Here is an 18,263-nt window from a genome sequence, read left to right as displayed (position 1 = left end):
GTATACTATTACCTATGGGCTGAGGGACGCCGCCCGCTGTCTTAAATAAAAGAGAGCTGTTTGATCCGCGTTCATCAAGTGATCGTGATTCGGAGAGTTTTCGTATAGTTACACCAGCAACTCGTGTCTATGAAGCTTGGATTGTGTACAACTCCAAAATGCCTCCACAATGTAACCAGGAAAAGGAAAGTCCTTAGCATTGGACGAGTAGTGGCATTTGCTCATATTGTAGTTTCTTCTGTATTTGTATTCTGTATACTTTTTAAGTCCACTAGCCTCCCTTATCGCTCAACTGCATATATAACTCAATGTTGCAAGTTGACTTAGCCCGGGAGAATGATCCTTTGTTAGTAAATCCTCCAACATGAAATTTCGTGTGTGAGAAAATAAAATAGGTAAGATCTTATTATAAATTAAACTCCTAAGAAACAAATCACAAGGATGCACAACAAATTGAACTCCCAATAGATAAACTTTATCAATAATGCAAGAGTGCGAATCCATTAGAAACATCTTGTGATTAGGGTCAAGTCGACGCCTGAACGAGATTAGTATCAGCCAACAAGTTAAATATACTGATGGTTTTACCCATTAAGGAAAAATGAACCGTAAGAAACACCTCGTGGTCACGGCAAGCCGGCATCTGAGTGGGGATCTCAACCGATAGGTCGAGGGGGGCTCCCCGAAAAATATCACCCACCACGTGTCATGTGCCCAGACAGCAAACAATGGGCCGGGCATAGGCCCAATTATCCCCACCGACGTACTTGAAGTTGGGCCAGAAGACAGAGGAGTCGGTTTAGACCCGACTTTCCTAACCGTCTTTCAGTCCGGGCAATAAATCAACGAGCTTCGAGCAGTTTATCCATATAGCTCTGCGTATTTCCCAGGCAACCCTTCTTCTACGGCGAAGAAACCCTAGGCATCGTTATCCATATCAGTTAGCAGAGTACCAAGGAGATCACGAGAAGAAATGGCAGGCATTGGACCGATCTCGCAGGACTGGGAGCCGGTGGTCATCCGCAAGAAGGCCCCCAACGCCGCCGCCAAGAAGGATGAGAAGGCCGTCAACGCCGCCCGCCGTTCCGGCGCCGATATCGAAACCGTCAAAAAATGTATTGTATTTCATCCGATTGATTTTCCTTTTCGCAGAACTCGATACGCTTCCCATTCGTTAGGTGTCTGATGAAAGATAGGGTTCAATTGAATCGATTGAATATTATGCTGCTTCCGAAACGTTCCCACGTCTGACTGTCAGCTGCAAAACAGAGAGATATGAATGATTACCGTCTCCTTCATATTTTCTCATTTTGAGCTGAATCTGACAAATTAACGGCTGATTTGTCGTTCGGATGCTGATTTATGTATGATTCACGTTTTTTTTTTTCCCTCCCTTCATGTATGAGAAGATCGAGCTGTTTCCTGATGGGATTGATATCTGTTGCAGTTAACGCCGGGACTAACAGAGCTGCTTCCAGCAGCACTTCTTTGAATACGAAGAAGCTTGACGATGAAAGCGAGAACCTTGCCCGTGAGTCTTTTTCAATGGTCTATGTTGCTTTTGTTTAAGGAAACCTGCTAGTGATATCATATGCTGAATCCATTACATTTGCATACGGTATTTGCATTTCTAGATTAGATTTGCTGTATTTGATTGGAAGGGATAAGTGTTCTTGCAACTTGATGCAGCTTTTCTTGTGGTAAAAGCATATTACTCGTCATGTTTTGAGTCATACCCAGTTATTCTGCCTGAGGAATATGATTACTGTGTTTAAGAACGAGAGTATCACTTGCCTGTTAACTTTCTATGTAGAAGCTAAGCTCATTAGAAAAGTCTCATTCCTTCTTAGCACTATATTTATCTGTGAATTGTGTTCTCTTTGTTCTGCTAATTTGAGGGCTTTGTTCCCCTTAAGATGGAAGGTTTGCGGCCCTTGATTTGATTTGATTTGATTTTTCTTTTGATTGATTGATTTATTGGAGTTAAATTAATTAATGAGTGGCTTGGTAGTACATGTGCCTCTGTAATTATGTTTTGAAGACAAGTTTAACGGAAGTGGTAGTATTAAGCCCTTTCAGAATAATTTCTTGTGTGGTGTGGTTCAGTGGCGTTGATCGGTTGTTAATGTCTCTCGTGCTTCAATTGAGCTGTTCTCTTTTTTGATTCCTGCAGATGAGCGTGTGCCCACTGAGTTGAAGAAATGTATACAGCAGGCCCGAATGGACAAGAAGCTCACTCAGGCTCAACTAGCACAGGCATCTCTCTCTCTCTCTCTCTCTCTCTCTCTGCCTCTTCCTAGATTTGAGCAGATGAATACCTATTAGTTTCCATAGGAAGTGGCATGGATCTACATTGATTTAGTAAAATATCAATCTGATGGATGAATTGAACCTTGACTATCATGTTCGAATTGTTATGCAGATAATCAATGAAAAGCCACAAATCATCCAAGAGTATGAGTCGGGGAAAGCAATACCGAACCAACAGATAATCGTCAAACTGGAGAGGGCTCTCGGGGTGAAACTGCGTGGGAAGAAGTGAAGCTCATCATGATGGAAATAAAACCTAAGAATTATGTCAGTAATGCTGCACTCAGTTCTGGTGGTGTTGCACTTGGAAAATGCTTCGGCTTCTGGTTTATGAGTGGAGGTGTGCAGGAGTGTTTGTTTCTGTTAATACTAATGATGGGATTACTACTACTATTCTACTAAGTGTTACCCTTTCGTGTTATCGAGTAATAAAGATTCTGGTTTCTGCTTCCCTTTTGCATGCAAGAATCTACTTTTGATTTGGGTGACTGATATCAAATCTGTACGAGTTGTTTGCTGGTTGCTTCAGTTTGTTGGCAAAACTGCACGCAACGATGTATGATGAGGGAGCTCGATTGCTCTAAATTTCCATGTATGTCTCCGGACCTATAACCCATTGTTTTGATGATGACGAGCAAGATGGAGAGCTTCCTATTTTCCATTTTCAGAAAATGCTGATCTTTCTGCAAGAAGTGATTTTCCTCTCTGGCCTTCCTAACTGTGTTTTGCTTTTATCCTTTCTACGCCTGGTCGAAGATGAGTATATGCGAAAAAGAAAAAAGAGAATGTACAGTTCGTTTTTAGGCCGCACAGTAAAAATGTGTTGGAGCTATATCGGGTTTTTAGTTCACTAGGAAGATGGCCTCTGCGTATATGGACCTTGATGTTATTTATTATGGTCGAGTGTGTTTTCTGTGTGCACCATCTAAAACCGTATCATTACGGGGAGACTGTCCCCTCGAATCGATCATCAGTGCATGTATGTAATAATTTTACTGCAAATTTTTTGCCCACGAATGCAAAAAGCGTTAAGCCAACAGGCCGGGCCTACCTACAGGCTGTTGTTAGTGTAAGCATTTACGAGTAGTAGAAACCAATTGCTCGATACAGGGGTAATATTGAATACTTTGCCAAAGTTCAAGGATCACCGTGGAATTTTGGCATTCTTTATAAAACGACATCTATATTGTGCGTAGCGGGGCACTGCGAAGTCCGTTGCATGTCTCCGGCTTCATTCTACGGCTCATCCTCCTCCTCCTCCTCCGACCACCGTCATCTCTGAGCCGATCCGTTGCGAGAACTCTAGTCTGACAATGAAATCAGCCACTGTCACGCGTTGAGGCGCTGGCTACACCCTCCTGTTTCGATTGCTTCTCAGATTCAGATTGCTGCGAGGAGTAGCGGATCTGAATCATGGCCGTGGTCGATGTCGCCATTGCTTGCCTCGATTCCATCAGTCAAGTAAGTTGAGATTGCTTGCGGCAGACTTCCCTTGAGCTATCTGTATTCATTTTCTTGCATATCAGGTTAACCTGATTGTGTTGATGCTCGTGATTGTGCTTATGAAGTGGAACTTCATTCTAGAAATGAATTTCTTGCTGCATTATGAGTCACTTGGCCCTCCGTTGAGATGAGAGGTTTCACTAACCGGGCATAATCCCAAAAATTTTGCAGTTCGTAGCGGTGATATTGTTAATGTGTAATGGAATTGGTTGCTAATGATGTTTTTTTCCCATGGCTTAATGCATCATCGTGTTTTCTTCTGTACAGCTATCAGAGCACATCAAGGATAGCGTGCTTTACCTCGATGGAGGATGCACCGAAAGCTTCCAGTATCTTGGAGCCTTTCCATCATTACTTTCCCTGGGTGCACGTGCGATTTGCAGCTTGGAGAACATGTCTCCTCTCGATCTGGTAAGACTACACAGCTTTATTGTTTCATATTGGTCCTGAGAATTTGAGAATGTATTCCACAGATCACATTGTGATCATTTGGATGAGGCCTGACAGTTGAGTGGTAGGAAATTATGCAGCAATTTAATGTTACAAAATGTGAAATTTAAGTTGGCCAAAGAATGTTTTTTGACCTATGACATAGCTCTACATGCTATAGTTGTAGCCTTGTGATAACACTATCTTAGAATGTATATATGAAGGCTAATGTTCTCAATGCACTTGTTCCTGGCTTCTTCTGTAGGTTGTTGACTGGAACTCAAAGTTGGGACCTAGTAGGAACATTGTAGTCATGACATCTCGTCTACTGAGTGATGCACATCGGTATATCTTACGATGCTTGAGCTCGCACCGAGCTGTTCGCCATTGTACTATATTTACATCTATCTCGGAGGTGCTTACTCATTATAACAAATTTTAGGTGGCTGGCTTTGTTCTTTACATTGAGCTGCAGATGGTTATCTCATCTCACAGAGTTCTTTTTGTTGCAGATTGCCCATTCAGCATATCCCGATTCACCTTTAGGACCCGATGCATTTCATGAATATGAGATGTTGCTTGTTCAGGATTTCGAAGAGCTTATCAAGAAAAGGCGATCAAAACCTGGGGAGTCGAGAGACAACAACTTTCCCGAAACTAAGCCAGTAGAGTATGAAGGATGGTTGCAATTCACTTCCAACGACGAAGACATCCCTGATCTGGAAGTTACTTCTAGCGGAAAAAAATTGTTTGAAGATAACTTTGCTAGTCATACCGATGATGTACGGCAAAATTTGGTCGTTTCTGTGCATCACTTCCCTTTGATATTGTGTCCTCTTTCACCAAGAGCCTTTGTGTTACCTTCAGAGGGATCTGTTGCTGAAGCATGCTTATCACTCGAGCATGAGGATTCCCTGAGCCAGGGTTTGCCTCCTTTGAGTTCCAGGATGCCCTCTGATGGTGATGATGCTCCTCCAGGGGCAACTCTAACTGCGCATTTTCTTTACCAATTGGCTGCCAAGGTAAAGCACATGTAAACTAGTCCCTTGACAACGGTTTAGACTTCGACCTCCTTTTTATGCTTCACCTTCGAATAAATGGAGTTGAGCAGGGTACAATACCTATTTTCCAAAAATGTATTTGGTTGGTTGATTATCTTGTGAAATGGAAGATGGAATAGATCTAGTTCAATTTGCCATCCTATTGTTTTAATTAGTTCATAGGTACTGTGGTCCTTATGGTGTTCAGTTATCTTTCCTTCATGAAGCGGTTTACATTATTTAGGAAGTGGTGGATTTTGCATAACCTTGTCAGGGGTAGTCATCTGCAAATATAATCAAATTCTCCTTTCTTAATTTTTTCCATGAAAATATGAGAAATAATATTAAATGTGATGCCTTGTTGATGTTGTTTCCTCAATATCGTTCATTCTGTCTTTTGGCCTTGCAGATGGATTTGAAGATGGAAATCTTTTCCTTGGGTAGTTCTTCAAAAATGGTTGGGAAAATTTTGACAGACATGTCAAGTCTATATGACGTAGGTCGTCGGAAAAGATCAGCGGGGCTATTACTTATTGACCGAACCCTTGATCTTCTTACTCCTTGCTGTCACGGGGACTCACTTGTTGATAGAATAGTTTCATGTTTGCCTCGAAGAGAGAGAACAGCAGCGACTGCCCCAGCAAAAGGTTCGCAAATTCCGCTCAAACAGGTCATGGGAAACCTTCAGCGAGCTCCTCTCGACGTTCAGATCCCACTTGGTGAAGTTCTAAGTGGAGAGGATGACAAAGTAAATGATAATCGACTTCTCAAAGGGATTGATTCTTTTCTGCGGGGGTGGAATTCTGATCGTTTTGATTCGAAAAATGTTGGTTCAGTAAATGGGAATTCCAACATTCAGAATCGAGAGTCCATTTCTTCTCAGATGGAACTACTTAAAGGCTCCATTGTCGCTACTGAGAGCCTTCGTGGAACACCGTATCTAGAAGCACTTCTAGATAGAAGAACTAAAGATGGGGCAGTTCTAGTTAAGAAGTGGCTCCAAGAAGCTCTACGTCGTGAAAATATCAATGTAAATGTGAAGATTCGACCGGGTTTTGCTTCAAGATCGGAGTTGCTCCTTATGATAAAAGCTCTTGCCAAAAGCCAGTCCTCACTAGTTAGGAACAAGGCACTCATTCAGTTTTCGGCAGCTACAGTAATTGCTCTGGATGAATCAAATAGTGCCAGGTGGGATGCCCTTATAAGTGCTGAGAAAATACTGAATGCAAGTGCTGGAGACACAAGCCAGAGTCTTGCCATTCAAATTGATGATCTTATCAATAAAAGTGCATTTTTGGGTTCGAAAGGGCAGAAAATTGGAACTAAAGAGAAGTCCCAATGTCCTTTCTCTCTCCGAGATGCATTGCTCCTTACTGTTGTAGGATATATATTGGCTGGTGAGAACTTTCCTACATCGGGCCTAAGTGGCCCTTTCTCCTGGCAAGAGGAGCGTCTATTAAAAGAAGCAATTATCGATGCGGTTCTTGAAAACCCTGATGTTGCAGAACTGAAATTCCTCTACAGTCTGAAGGGAGAACTTGAGGCCAACAGAAAGAGGATTAGCTCGGACGAAGACAAAGACAAGTCTGCTAAGGAACCTGATATTGATGACTTTGATGATGATCAGTGGGGTAGCTGGGGAGATGAAGATGCCGATCAAAGTAAGGATCAATCTTACGGTGATATGCAGCTGAAGTTGGAGTTGCGTGACAGAGTTGACGCTCTGTTCAAGTTACTTCACAAGCTATCTAGTTTGAAGAGTAGGAATAATCCATTTGGAGAAGGCACATACTCACTTGAAAGTGGCTTTGGTATTGATCCCAGCTCAACTAAGGGCTTTCTATATAAGCTCATTACGAGGATCTTGAGCAAGTCTGATGTGCCCGGGTTGGAGTATCATTCCTCGGCTGTGGGTCGACTGTTTAAAAGCGGTTTTGGAAGATTCGGCCTCGGGCAGGTAAGTTTTTACTCCAGTTTTGTACTTGCACACATTTATTATTTTCATTAAAGCATTCTTGACACGCACTTCTCAAATTTGCACAGGCAAAGCCGAGCCTCGCCGACCAAAATGTGATTCTGGTGTTTGTCATCGGGGGCATCAACTGTGTCGAGGTCTGATACTTCTTCCATGTATAAATGTTGATTGTCAAAACATGAACCATCCTTTCATGTTTGTTCTCATCCGTGTTCTGCCCTTCTCGTAGGTACGTGAGGTTCAGGAGGCGGTCTCGGAGAGTGGAATGCCCGATATGGAATTGCTTCTCGGGGGAACAACTCTTCTTACTCCAAGTGACATGCTTGAGTTACTATTAGGACAGTATAGTTACATCTGATTCCTTGTACTTTGTAATCCCTTCTGTACATCTTCCTTTTCGATAATAGATTTTCTTTTTTCTCCCGAAGAATACAAAAATAATTATGGTGCGTTTGGTTTCAGAATTAAAGTAATTTTGATTTTGATTGTGGAAAAAGACAAATGATTGTGTAGTGTGTTGAGTTAAAAGTTAAAGTTAAAATTTTTGTGATTTTAACTGCGAAACCAAACGGAGCATTAATTACCGATGAGAAAGAGATATTCATCTATGATTTATTAAATTAGTAATTGACTTTTATTTTGCTGATTAGTGGAAATCAAATGGCAAAGGTGTTAGATGGAGTATGTGCTTTAAACGGCATGGCATCAAGAAATTATTCAAAAATTCTTGTTTTCAGATACCTTCATTGATCATTTGAAAACAGATTAATGCCCACATAATCGTTACTAGTTATGTTGGACTACTAACTTCACCATGTAGGATTCTCTATGGTTCCGCGAAGCCTTCCGGCCATAGAAATGGTAGAATTTGCATATTTTACTATCGATTCTACTTAATTTCCTGCGTGTAGTATTTATTGTGAGAATAAATATAGGAAAACGATTCCATGAATTTGATGTATTTTCTCTGTATCTACCAAAAAAATAAAAAAGATGTATTTTCTCCTTGCTATATTATCCGAAACTAATTTTGCAATTTCTTTTCAGGTAAAAGAAAAAAAAATTAACTGAACATAGATAATATTTTCAATCGAAATATAAACCTTTCGAATTAATTGTGAATTAAATTCTCTTCTTTTTCTTTTTCTTTTTCTTTTTTTCTATTTACTAACAAAGAATTTTTTTATTTTTAAATTTCCCTATCACCAAAACCTCTCTCTTTCTCGGTCTGCTAAAAGCCTAAAACCCTGAGAGAGGCCCGTCTATGTAAAAGCCCACATTTCATCTCGACTCCGCCACTGCCTGAGCTGCCATGGCCGCTCTCAAGCTCCTCCTCTCTCAGGCTCGCCGCCACTCCCTCTCCAGATCCTCCTCCCTCCTCCTCCGCCCTCCTCCATCCCTCCAACTCTCCAAATCACTCTCCTCAGTACCAGAATCCGATGAGCCCGATGATCCCCGGCGACCGCAGCCCGTACCGATCCAGTCGGTCTCTTACCCTGCAAAGCCCAAGCAAGAAGAGCCTGCATCTTCCGAAGCCTCGCCACCACAGGATGCTCAGCCGCCGGCGCAGTCCCAAATGCCGTTGGAGGAATCCCCGGGCTTCCGTAGTCGGTCCCCGTGGTCTCAGGAGGACCTGCGGTACATGAAGGACGCCGGTCCGAGGATAGCACCGGTGTCATACCCGACGCGTGTGGCTCCGTTGCCCGAGGACAAGGCTTCCCGTGAGCAGAAGGATGAGGAGATGCAGGACGAGAGGAGGTGGATAGAGGAAGATAGACGAGCCGCGGGGATGCGGAGGAGGATGTCCTCTAGAATGTTCGTGGAAGAGGGAGAGGATGCGCCGCCATTTCCAACTTTATTGAAGGTGACGAAGAATGAGAGTAAGCCTGTCTATGATTTAGCCGAGGCAATCCGGCTCGTCAAGGTTGGTGTTGTCTGCTTCAAACTCCAAATTATGCCCAGTATAAGTAGAAAGCTTCGATTTTTCTGTGATAATGGTGAATTTTGTTTCTATATTTTATGGAGATCGCTGGAAGTTTGATTGTTAATACGAGTCCGGGTGTGCTTATTGGCAGACTAATGCAAAAGCTAACTTCGACGAAACTGTTGAAGCGCACGTACGGTTGGGCATCGAACGAAAGCGGAGTGACCTGGTATAGGGCCATTCATTCCATTTTCTGCTCTTTCTATGTTGGTCTCCGGTTTGTTTATTGTTATAGATCCATAGCTGCTCAATGGCGTTCCTTTAAGCTCTATGCGTTGCACTGTACTCTTCTTTGTCGGGGTGTCTAGTCTAATCACGTGGATTCTATACTGATGATCTGTTGTGGATGCCATTGAAATGTAGATAGTTCGTGGTAGCATGGTCTTACCACATGGCGAAGGGATGAAGGTAATAAATAACACCTTACTGGTTCTATGTGAACTTGACTTTATTGACCCTGGCCGAGTTCACAGATCTTGGTTACGTTATATTCAGGTTTCCAAGATAGCATTCCTTGGGGAGGGAACAGACGCCGAGGAAGCTAGAGCTGCTGGAGCTGATATTGTTGGTGGCATTGAACTTGTTGAGGAAATAGCCAACAGTAAGCAAACAGTTTAACCTGATAATATAAATAGCTCATATGAGTATTTTCTTCGGGGATGAGAAGTCTTAAGTAGATAATGGTTATGCATTAGAAGCGAATGTTGTTGATGATGAGTTGATGGCTTGGCTTCTCTAGGTTTGCTATCTGTTTTCTAATGTTTTTTGACTGTTAGAGGAAGCTAGATTCTGATTATGCTTTCTTCTTCATAATATTTTTGTCAAGTTTGTAGACATGACTGGCATTATAATTTGCTACCATTATTTGCAGATCACAGTTCAATTTTATGTTTCTGATAAATTATACTCCCACCGAAAAATGCATAATGCTTAGCTCGTGACACATTCAATTTAGGTGGTGGCAAGTTTGATGTCCAGAAGTGTTTCACTACTCCAGACTTTATGCGCCACGTCTTAAAGGTTCTGTTTGTTCTTTTCAATTTTAAGAAAGTAGATGACTTTTTGAAATCAGCATCTTCTTAATTTATGGGTCGCGTTATGCAGATAGCGAAGATTCTTAAACCTCTGGGTTTACTCCCAAATGCCAAGGTCAGTTTATTTTCTTGTTTTACTGTGTCCTACAAGTAATTAGGAATGGATTTACTAAGTTAATTCTTTATTTATATGGCATAGCAAGGTACTTTGGTCACAGATGTAAGTCAAGCAGTGAGAGATGCAAAGAGAAGTAACATCGATTTTAAAATGGATAAAACATCAAATGTTCATGTGGGACTTGGAAAGGTACCTTCATCTGCAATGGCACATTGATTTTCAGATTTTACTGTCATTGTATCATACTGACCAATTCCGCCCATTGTTTAAATCAAATGCAGGTCAGTCTGCCTGAGGAGTCTTTACGCGAGAATATTGGTGCTTTTGTAAATGCTCTTCTACGTGCAAAGCCTGCTGGGCTGAAGAAAAGTGAGTATTCACTGTTTCCCTCAAGAATACATGCAGCAAGTTACTTGTTAAACTAGAATCATCTCTTGGCTCTATGGTTTTTGCCAATGTAGAAACCTTCTATTTAATCTCTTCGTCTCTCTGTGGCCTCCCTTCTTCATTGGCTGCTGTCTCCACAACCAACCCCCCGAAACCCTTCCCTTCTCTTCATGTGTGTTTTGCGACGAGCCATTTCTCATTTCATGAATGCTAAATGGGGGATCTTCAGTGTTGAATCTCATTAGGTGTATAAAACCATGATTGAAAATAGTATTGTTTAACATGTTATATCTCTGACAAATGATCTCTCCTGTTTTATTTTCAGCTTCCAAATATGCAGGATATGTGAATGCCTTCCATATTTGCAGCACGGTAAGTTCACATGTGAACTTGTGGGTTCCAGTTTGTTTTCTGTTTGGTATAGTGTTGGAGGCTCACATGCAGTAATGCCTCTAGAAAAAGTTTCTTCCATGGCCATTTCTAATGCTTTCTACTTAGTGTAGAACATCTAATCAAATAAACTGTCATGGGATTGTTAGTTTAATCAATATTATATACTGTATACATGCAGATGGGTCCCGGGTATTCTGTTTCGATACAGTCACTATCAAAAGCTGCCGATCACCACAGCAAGGTCCACCTTAGCTGATGCAGCATTCTGGGCTCAACTGTTTGGATCGACTTGTTGAAGAGAACACTTCTCTGTGCCAGAATATGTTGGCTTTTTCCATTTGCCTCGCAAGGCGGGAAAAATGGTGTCCGAGGGGTTTTGGCTTAAACCGGGCACTCCTGAAATTTGACGGGATGACTTTACGACAGGCTGCATCGAAGTTGGACTAAAGAAATTTGTACAAATGTTGTATTAGCTGTTGCTCTCTTCTCCAGAGAATTCTCTTTTTTGAAAAAACGGGATTCGTGAATAATACCTGCCGCTTCTCGCTTCAGATTTGCCAGATCTTGAATCAGTCGGGATTAATAGCCAGGAATTTTCTGGATTGTGTTTGATTATTGTTTGAGGTTATTCGTCTGTCATGAATTTGTTCCTATGAAGTTTCAAGTATCTTCCCCTCTTCAAACATTTATCATGGGTGTGCTTCGAAATTAACATGTAGTTTGTTATTTTCTTACTTGGAAGGGCTTTTAGGAGACATTATGTAATGGTCACAACTTTGTCCTACTCACGCTTTGACTCGACAAATCCCATTCTCTCCATGTGCTTAATGTGATATTGCCTGTGCTTTATAAAGTCCAAAGCTAATTCATTTTTCTATAGAACATTTCACTGCCATCTAATCTTCATAGAATTGTATCTTTGTACGTAAAGAACAACTGAAATTTCAAAAAAAAGAAGAAGAGAAATATTAGAATTTTAATTTCATTATACTATATATCCATCAGTCTCGTTTGTAATTGGAATTTAAAAATAGCCTCATTTTCTTGACATATATTTTCAGTAGTTAGAGAATTGAAATATGAGAAACAATAAAAAGGATATATATATATATATATATATATATATATATATACATACAAGCAAATTAAACATGAAAAGAAAATTTTACATTTTTTTAAAAATGAGCTCATCGGTTGCCCTTTAACTTATTAAAATAGGATTAATTACACTGATGGTCCAAAAAAATTTAATAATGTATCAGGTTGGTCTAAAAAGTTTTTTTTGCTACTTGATGGTACAAAACGTTTCAAAGTTGTAACATGATAGCACAAACCGTCATCTCGCTATTGACGCCGTCAAGTCGTCATTTACAAGACTGTAAATTTTACACCATCATGTAACTTAAGTAAAACATTTTGTACTATTAAGTTACAACTTCAAAACATTTTGCACCATCATGTAACGTCCCACAAAAATCGATTTTGTACCGTCAGCGTCGGCTTGAAGGCATCAATGGCGAGATGACGGTTTTGTACTATCATGTTACAACTTTGAAATATTTTGTACCATCAAGTAGCAAAAAAACCTTTTTAGACCAGCATGATACATTATTAAAATTTTTTGAACCACCAGTGTAATTTACCCTATTAAAATATGAATAATCTTGTTGATTGTCAGTCTTAGTATCCATTTCAAGATGCTTACAGTCAATTTCAAATCTATGTATTACAGATAAACTCTATCATCTAGCAATTTATTCTAATAGTGAAATATGAAAAGGCGAATTACAGAAGGTCATGTTACCAATTTCAAGATGCTTACATCGAATTTCAAATCTATGCATTACGGATAAACTCTATTATCTTATAATTTGTTTTGATAGTAGATTATGGAGGGGCAAATTACGAGATATCATAATTTAAATCTGTATAATAATAACTCATAACTCATCTTTTCATAACCCTCAAAATCCAAACAAGCAATTAAAGCATAGTTCGTCGTCGGATCGCCTTCCTGGTCAAAAAATTTGCTAATTTTAGGGGCACATTACACAAACGCGAAAAATCCTGATGAATGAGAGGTGTTTTGTGAAGTCCCAAATTTTTACCGGGAAAATATTGACCGTTGATTATACGATATAGCAAAATAGCACCTGACGATTAATTGATTAATGGATGGAAATTATATTTTTCCCCGCGCCCATACAAGAAGACAAAACCAACGCCTCTGCTGACTGACACGACACTCTCACTCGTCACACTCACTCCCAGAAAGAGTTGAGCGCAGAATTCGAAGCTTAAGGAAAGCCCCTCCCTCCCTCTCTCTCTCTCTCTCTCTCGTCCATTGTTCTCTTCTTTCTCCTCCCTCCTCTGCTCCCTATGCTCCGCTAGGGTTTCTCTGTCACTCCACTCGCTCTGTCCCTCCCTTCGTCTGCTGCTCGCATTGCGGGACCGTTGGATGTCATAGAAGAGTGCGGTGCAGGATGGACTCGCCGGACGCAGAGTACCGGAGAAAGGAGCGCACCGCGCTGGCGATTATCATCGTCATGGCCTCCCTCGCCCTGGCCTCCCTGCTCGTGGCCTTCAGCTACTACTGCTACATCCGGAACAAGGTCTCCAAGCGTCACCACAAGCACCATCACCATCACCAGCACCAGCACCAGCACCAGAGTGAGTGTAGTGGTCGCATTTTCTGCTAATTAATAATTATCATGAGCTTTCGCTTGGTTCCCGAGAGAATTGCTGCGGTAGTCCTGTAGGTTTGAGCTCAGTTTTGCTACTTTTTAGCTCGCATTAGGTGTTGATACTTAGAAACAGAGCCTCTGATGCTGGTGCTCCAGAAGTGGATTTTTCTTGCCGGTCCTTACTTTGCTGCGCGGAAGGTTGCCTGATTTAACACTGTTAGGCCACTTTTCCCCCCCGTGATAGGGAGAACTTGCTCATCAGGAAAGATATTTCCGAATATTGCCTTTCGGTGTTCTTGATATAACGCTGCTTGCAAAACAGGGCCGGAATATTAACCATAAGCGGTATTGTTATGATCGATTCATGATCCCGAATTTTCACCTTCATGTGGAATGCTCCCTCGAGTTCCTTATCATGGTCGTTTTGAGTCCAACGTTTTCTTCTGTGATCTGTCTCACCGCTTTGTGCACATTGGAACCTTCTGTGACTTCAAATGTGGAAAAATCTGTAAAAAGCAGCAGTTCACCATTAAATGTGATATTGGTATTCATGTTGTTCATATCATAACAAAACCAATGAGTGTCTGTTTTTCTAGTCTCTGAAACTCTCAAGTATTGAGGAGCTATAATAACCAACTTATCTGTGCTTTATTTTTCTACTGCAACTGCACTGAAGTGTTTATCATTTCTTGTGATTTCTAGCTAAAGGGTTTGATCATGAGGAGAAGGGTTTGATCCAAGTTACTTCTGAGAAAGGACTTCAGGTCTTCTCCTTTAAGCAGCTGCATTCAGCAACTGGGGGTTTCAGCAAGTCAAATGTAGTTGGACATGGTGGCTTTGGTTCGGTTTACAGAGGAGTGCTTAGCGATGGCAGAAAAGTTGCTGTTAAGTTGATGGATCAGGCAGGGAAGCAAGGAGAGGAGGAATTTCAAGTAGAGGTAATTAAACTTTTTGTCTTCCTGCATCTTATTTAATCACTCGGTGTTTCCTTGCTCTTCCTGCGGCTTTCTGAATTTAGTGCTTCTTATTTAATCAGTCGGTGTTTACTTGGTCTTCTGACGTAGGTGGAGTTGCTGAGTAGGCTGCGCTCTCCATACTTGCTGGCTTTGCTTGGTTATTGTTCTGATAGTAATCACAAACTGCTAGTGTATGAGTTCATGGCAAATGGCGGTCTGCAGGAACATTTGTATCCAGTGAGCCGTAAGTAACCAAATCTTCGAGAAGGGACAAATAAATAAAAGAAATAAGTTTTTCTGTATAATTGCTGCATGAAACAATGCCTCCAACTCTGCTACAAAAAGTTCCATATCATAGGAGTTCTTTTCACTAACCTTGAAATAGCAACGTTAATTGCTAATGGTAAGAGGGAGGAAATCTATAACTTTTTCCACTCTCTGTTGAAACTTCAGATTGTTGCTGGTTTTGCAATTACTTTATGCTCTGTGCACAATGTTTAAGTTGAAATATGCATGACGCATGTGCAATGGTCCATCTCATGACAGTTCTTTTAAGTGATGGGTTTCCAGTACCATGCAATTGCGCATAATTCTTCAGCGTTGTGCTTGTCCACATACAAAAAATAAGCATGATTCGAGTTTGTTTGTACTCAGTGATATGATACTTTTCCCATGTGTTTCTAGAAGTTACGAGAGTTCCAACATGCCGTTGCTTTTTAGAAGCATGATTTTTAACTGTGACTGTTCGGATTCTCGTCATTTTCTGTGAAGATGCCAAGTGGCTTATGAAAATAAGTTCATATATGTCAGGTCGAGAATTTCCCAGCTCTCATGGGACTTGCTTCAATTGATATAGCTCTGTGAATGTGAATTTGAATTGAAATTTTTCTGCCTTGAGTTTTTTCATCTGTGAAAGTGTGGATGTTCTAAGCGATTGAGTTCATTTTTGCAGATTCTAATGCTGTCTACTTGAAGTTGGATTGGGAAACTCGCTTGAGAATAGCCTTGGAAGCTGCAAAAGGCCTAGAATATCTTCATGAGCATATTAATCCTCCCGTGATCCACCGAGATTTCAAGAGCAGCAATATCCTCTTGGATAAGAACTTCCATACTAAGGTTTCTGATTTCGGACTGGCAAAATTGGGACCTGAAAAAGCTGGTGGTCATGTCTCTACACGAGTTTTGGGGACCCAGGGATATGTCGCCCCCGAGTATGAACATCTCATTGCATATGAGTGGAGCTATTATTTTCATTCTTCCTCTTAGTTATCTGATCCCTTTTTGCATTAAGACTTGAAGTGAAGAATAGAAGGATCTTAATCATCAAGAATCTTAACCGTTGTGTTGCTTTAATTTAATTTTATTTTTTTCACAGATATGCATTAACGGGGCACCTGACCACTAAATCAGATGTCTATAGCTATGGGGTTGTTCTGTTGGAGCTGCTCACCGGCAGAGTTCCTGTCGACATGAAGAGACCTCCTGGGGAAGGGGTTCTTGTCACTTGGGTTTGTGCTTCTACACACTTAGTTTTACAATTTATGTCATCTTTTCTTCTCTGGGGCCATTTTCTTATGAATAAAAGAGCGATTTTATTGTGTATATTGGCAGGCATTGCCTCAGCTGACGGACCGAGACAAGGTTGTCCAGATTATGGACCCGAGGCTGGAGGGTCAGTATTCCCTCAAGGAGGTTGTTCAGGTGGCGGCAATTGCAGCAATGTGCGTGCAGCCTGAGGCTGACTACAGGCCGCTCATGGCCGATGTTGTGCAATCCTTGGTCCCTCTCGTGAAGACTCACCGCTTATCTTCTAAGGTAGGCGCTTCCTCAAGTAGCCTGCACTCCACCAGGTCACCCACTCCACACGAGCCTCACAAGGCAAGCATATGAAGCCAATCAGACCCCTTATTGATGTTTCCTCAAGCTATCCTAAAGTTGGTTGGCATTCGAATATCTCCATTGGGTATTATCAAATTCCTGCGTCATTTATGGGAAAGCTGTATTTGTGTATGCCTTATGCTTAATCTGGAGGAGAAAACTTAGAATGTGGTCATTCTCGTCTAGTCTCAGCTCTAATCTAACCGGACTTTCTGCATGATTAGTAGTTTCGTTTGATGCCTCTATTTCTCTACCGTCTCTTGGAAGAAATTGAAGAATTGACAGTAATTCAAGACTTGAAGCTTATGTAGTGCGGTGCCTCTATCCTATTGATGCCTGAGCTGTTGCCATTTACATTCCTCTCGAGGTTAGTAGTCACCATTCCGCATATATATTTCCGGTGAAATGGTGTTGAAAGATTTTCCTTATTTTCAGCGAAATATTGAGTTTATTGTTTTTGTTCGCTGTTCAAACGGAGAAAATAGCACCTGACAAGTTCATGGGCATGGCATTAAATGCCCGAGGGAAAGGAGGAGAAGATCAAAGGTATTATGTTTGACATTTTTTACTGTCAAAAGCTCCCGGCTTTCCTTAACAAAAAAATATTCAACCCAACAAAATAATGTTCCAAGTTCAACAACCTTCCTTAAATAAAAACTTACAATTTCTCCTCAAAATACGTATATACTGTCAACGCAATCCTTAGATATGGAAGTTGACTGCTCACGAATTTCGCACTCGGATAATATATATATATTTATTTATTTATTTGGGTAGACGATAACGATGTTATGGATATGTCTTTGATGGTGACTCGATATAGATTTTGGCCTATCAGTATCCGTCGAAATGGAAACTACATATCGTCGAGTCAAACAAACTTAGAAATGTGGATACCACTAATTTATCAAGCTTACAATTTAATTTTGACTTTCGAAGCAATTAAAAAAAATGATATGACACAAATTGCCTTTTTTTTTTTTGGGGTACCTTCATACATTTGAATGGGTCGTCACTGTTTGGTCGACACACTGACCACTCAAATTGAGTGGGGGGGAAAATTGGGTTATCTAAGCAAAGCATCTCTAACAACCGATGTAGACTTTCTTGGGTTCTCACTTGTATTGTTTCGGTCGTGGCCACGCACTCGGATACTAAGCTAATTTAATTGCTTCCCTTCTCCCCCAATCTTTCTTTTTGAGATTATATATCGACTCTTCTCACATACATACTCGAATATCATCGGAGCGATGAAATTCGATGCTTGCTGAAAGATGGAAATCTCCAGTCATTAAAAGATTTTTATGATAAACTGTAGGGATTAGAGAGTATCGATGAAATTTATATACTCGTCATGGAAAAGAAAAATGAATGGGCCATATTAGTGGACCCAGCAGCTCTCAGCCCAATCCCTTCCGAGTCCTCTCATTACAAATCTAAATGGAGTTGACTGACGACGTTACGGACCTTCCCGGAGAGTCGGCCAGCATCGAACCGCCAAAGTTGCAATGGGATGGATTGGGAGGAATATGAATTCCACTTGCTTTTATGCCTTTCCAAAATTAAAAAAAC

The 18,263-nt window shown here is 41.0% G+C and overlaps 4 protein-coding genes across 4 annotated transcripts; all 4 read left to right on the top strand.

Moving 5' to 3' along the window:
• Positions 1-862: 862 nt before the first annotated feature.
• Positions 863-2,762, top strand: LOC116197995 (multiprotein-bridging factor 1a). Its single transcript, XM_031528289.1, has 4 exons — positions 863-1,115; positions 1,448-1,531; positions 2,174-2,256; positions 2,423-2,762. The coding sequence occupies exons 1-4, from the start codon at positions 974-976 to the stop codon at positions 2,540-2,542; spliced, it is 429 nt and encodes a 142-aa protein (XP_031384149.1). The 5' UTR covers positions 863-973; the 3' UTR covers positions 2,543-2,762.
• A 752-nt stretch (positions 2,763-3,514) lies between these two features.
• On the top strand, positions 3,515-7,759 carry LOC116195708 (sec1 family domain-containing protein MIP3). The gene is made up of 7 exons (XM_031525021.1): positions 3,515-3,771; positions 4,081-4,224; positions 4,508-4,657; positions 4,755-5,264; positions 5,692-7,239; positions 7,326-7,394; positions 7,487-7,759. Exons 1-7 carry the CDS (start codon positions 3,724-3,726, stop codon positions 7,613-7,615), a joined length of 2,598 nt encoding a protein of 865 aa, XP_031380881.1. The 5' UTR covers positions 3,515-3,723; the 3' UTR covers positions 7,616-7,759.
• A 736-nt stretch (positions 7,760-8,495) lies between these two features.
• On the top strand, positions 8,496-11,840 carry LOC116195709 (50S ribosomal protein L1). The gene is made up of 10 exons (XM_031525022.1): positions 8,496-9,181; positions 9,333-9,410; positions 9,605-9,649; positions 9,737-9,842; positions 10,197-10,261; positions 10,346-10,390; positions 10,475-10,582; positions 10,675-10,762; positions 11,106-11,152; positions 11,352-11,840. The coding sequence occupies exons 1-10, from the start codon at positions 8,570-8,572 to the stop codon at positions 11,427-11,429; spliced, it is 1,272 nt and encodes a 423-aa protein (XP_031380882.1). The 5' UTR covers positions 8,496-8,569; the 3' UTR covers positions 11,430-11,840.
• A 1,600-nt stretch (positions 11,841-13,440) lies between these two features.
• LOC116197862 (probable serine/threonine-protein kinase PBL7) lies at positions 13,441-17,051 on the top strand. The gene is made up of 6 exons (XM_031528117.1): positions 13,441-13,843; positions 14,560-14,795; positions 14,922-15,057; positions 15,766-16,024; positions 16,189-16,321; positions 16,425-17,051. The coding sequence occupies exons 1-6, from the start codon at positions 13,657-13,659 to the stop codon at positions 16,701-16,703; spliced, it is 1,230 nt and encodes a 409-aa protein (XP_031383977.1). The 5' UTR covers positions 13,441-13,656; the 3' UTR covers positions 16,704-17,051.
• The last annotated feature ends 1,212 nt before the right edge of the window (positions 17,052-18,263 follow it).

This window comes from Punica granatum, chromosome 2 (assembly GCF_007655135.1).
Source record: "Punica granatum isolate Tunisia-2019 chromosome 2, ASM765513v2, whole genome shotgun sequence".
Lineage (NCBI taxonomy): Eukaryota > Viridiplantae > Streptophyta > Magnoliopsida > Myrtales > Lythraceae > Punica > Punica granatum.
Note: the sequence above shows the minus strand (reverse complement) of the source record. Positions and strands in the feature narration are given on the sequence as shown.

Excerpts from the sequence above, each read along its gene's own strand:
- LOC116197995 (XM_031528289.1), top strand. The coding sequence starts at position 974 with ATGGCAGGCATTGGACCGATCTCGCAGGACTGGGAGCCGGTGGTCATC. Across the intron at positions 1,116-1,447 it reads TATCGAAACCGTCAAAAAAT|TTAACGCCGGGACTAACAGA; the intron begins GTATTGTATTTC and ends TATCTGTTGCAG. Across the intron at positions 2,257-2,422 it reads CTCAGGCTCAACTAGCACAG|ATAATCAATGAAAAGCCACA; the intron begins GCATCTCTCTCT and ends ATTGTTATGCAG.
- LOC116195708 (XM_031525021.1), top strand. The coding sequence starts at position 3,724 with ATGGCCGTGGTCGATGTCGCCATTGCTTGCCTCGATTCCATCAGTCAA. Across the intron at positions 3,772-4,080 it reads GCCTCGATTCCATCAGTCAA|CTATCAGAGCACATCAAGGA; the intron begins GTAAGTTGAGAT and ends TCTTCTGTACAG. Across the intron at positions 4,658-4,754 it reads TATTTACATCTATCTCGGAG|ATTGCCCATTCAGCATATCC; the intron begins GTGCTTACTCAT and ends TTTTTGTTGCAG.
- LOC116195709 (XM_031525022.1), top strand. The coding sequence starts at position 8,570 with ATGGCCGCTCTCAAGCTCCTCCTCTCTCAGGCTCGCCGCCACTCCCTC. Across the intron at positions 9,650-9,736 it reads CACATGGCGAAGGGATGAAG|GTTTCCAAGATAGCATTCCT; the intron begins GTAATAAATAAC and ends CGTTATATTCAG. Across the intron at positions 10,763-11,105 it reads GCCTGCTGGGCTGAAGAAAA|CTTCCAAATATGCAGGATAT; the intron begins GTGAGTATTCAC and ends TTTTATTTTCAG.
- LOC116197862 (XM_031528117.1), top strand. The coding sequence starts at position 13,657 with ATGGACTCGCCGGACGCAGAGTACCGGAGAAAGGAGCGCACCGCGCTG. Across the intron at positions 15,058-15,765 it reads ACATTTGTATCCAGTGAGCC|ATTCTAATGCTGTCTACTTG; the intron begins GTAAGTAACCAA and ends TCATTTTTGCAG. Across the intron at positions 16,025-16,188 it reads CAGGGATATGTCGCCCCCGA|ATATGCATTAACGGGGCACC; the intron begins GTATGAACATCT and ends TTTTTTTCACAG.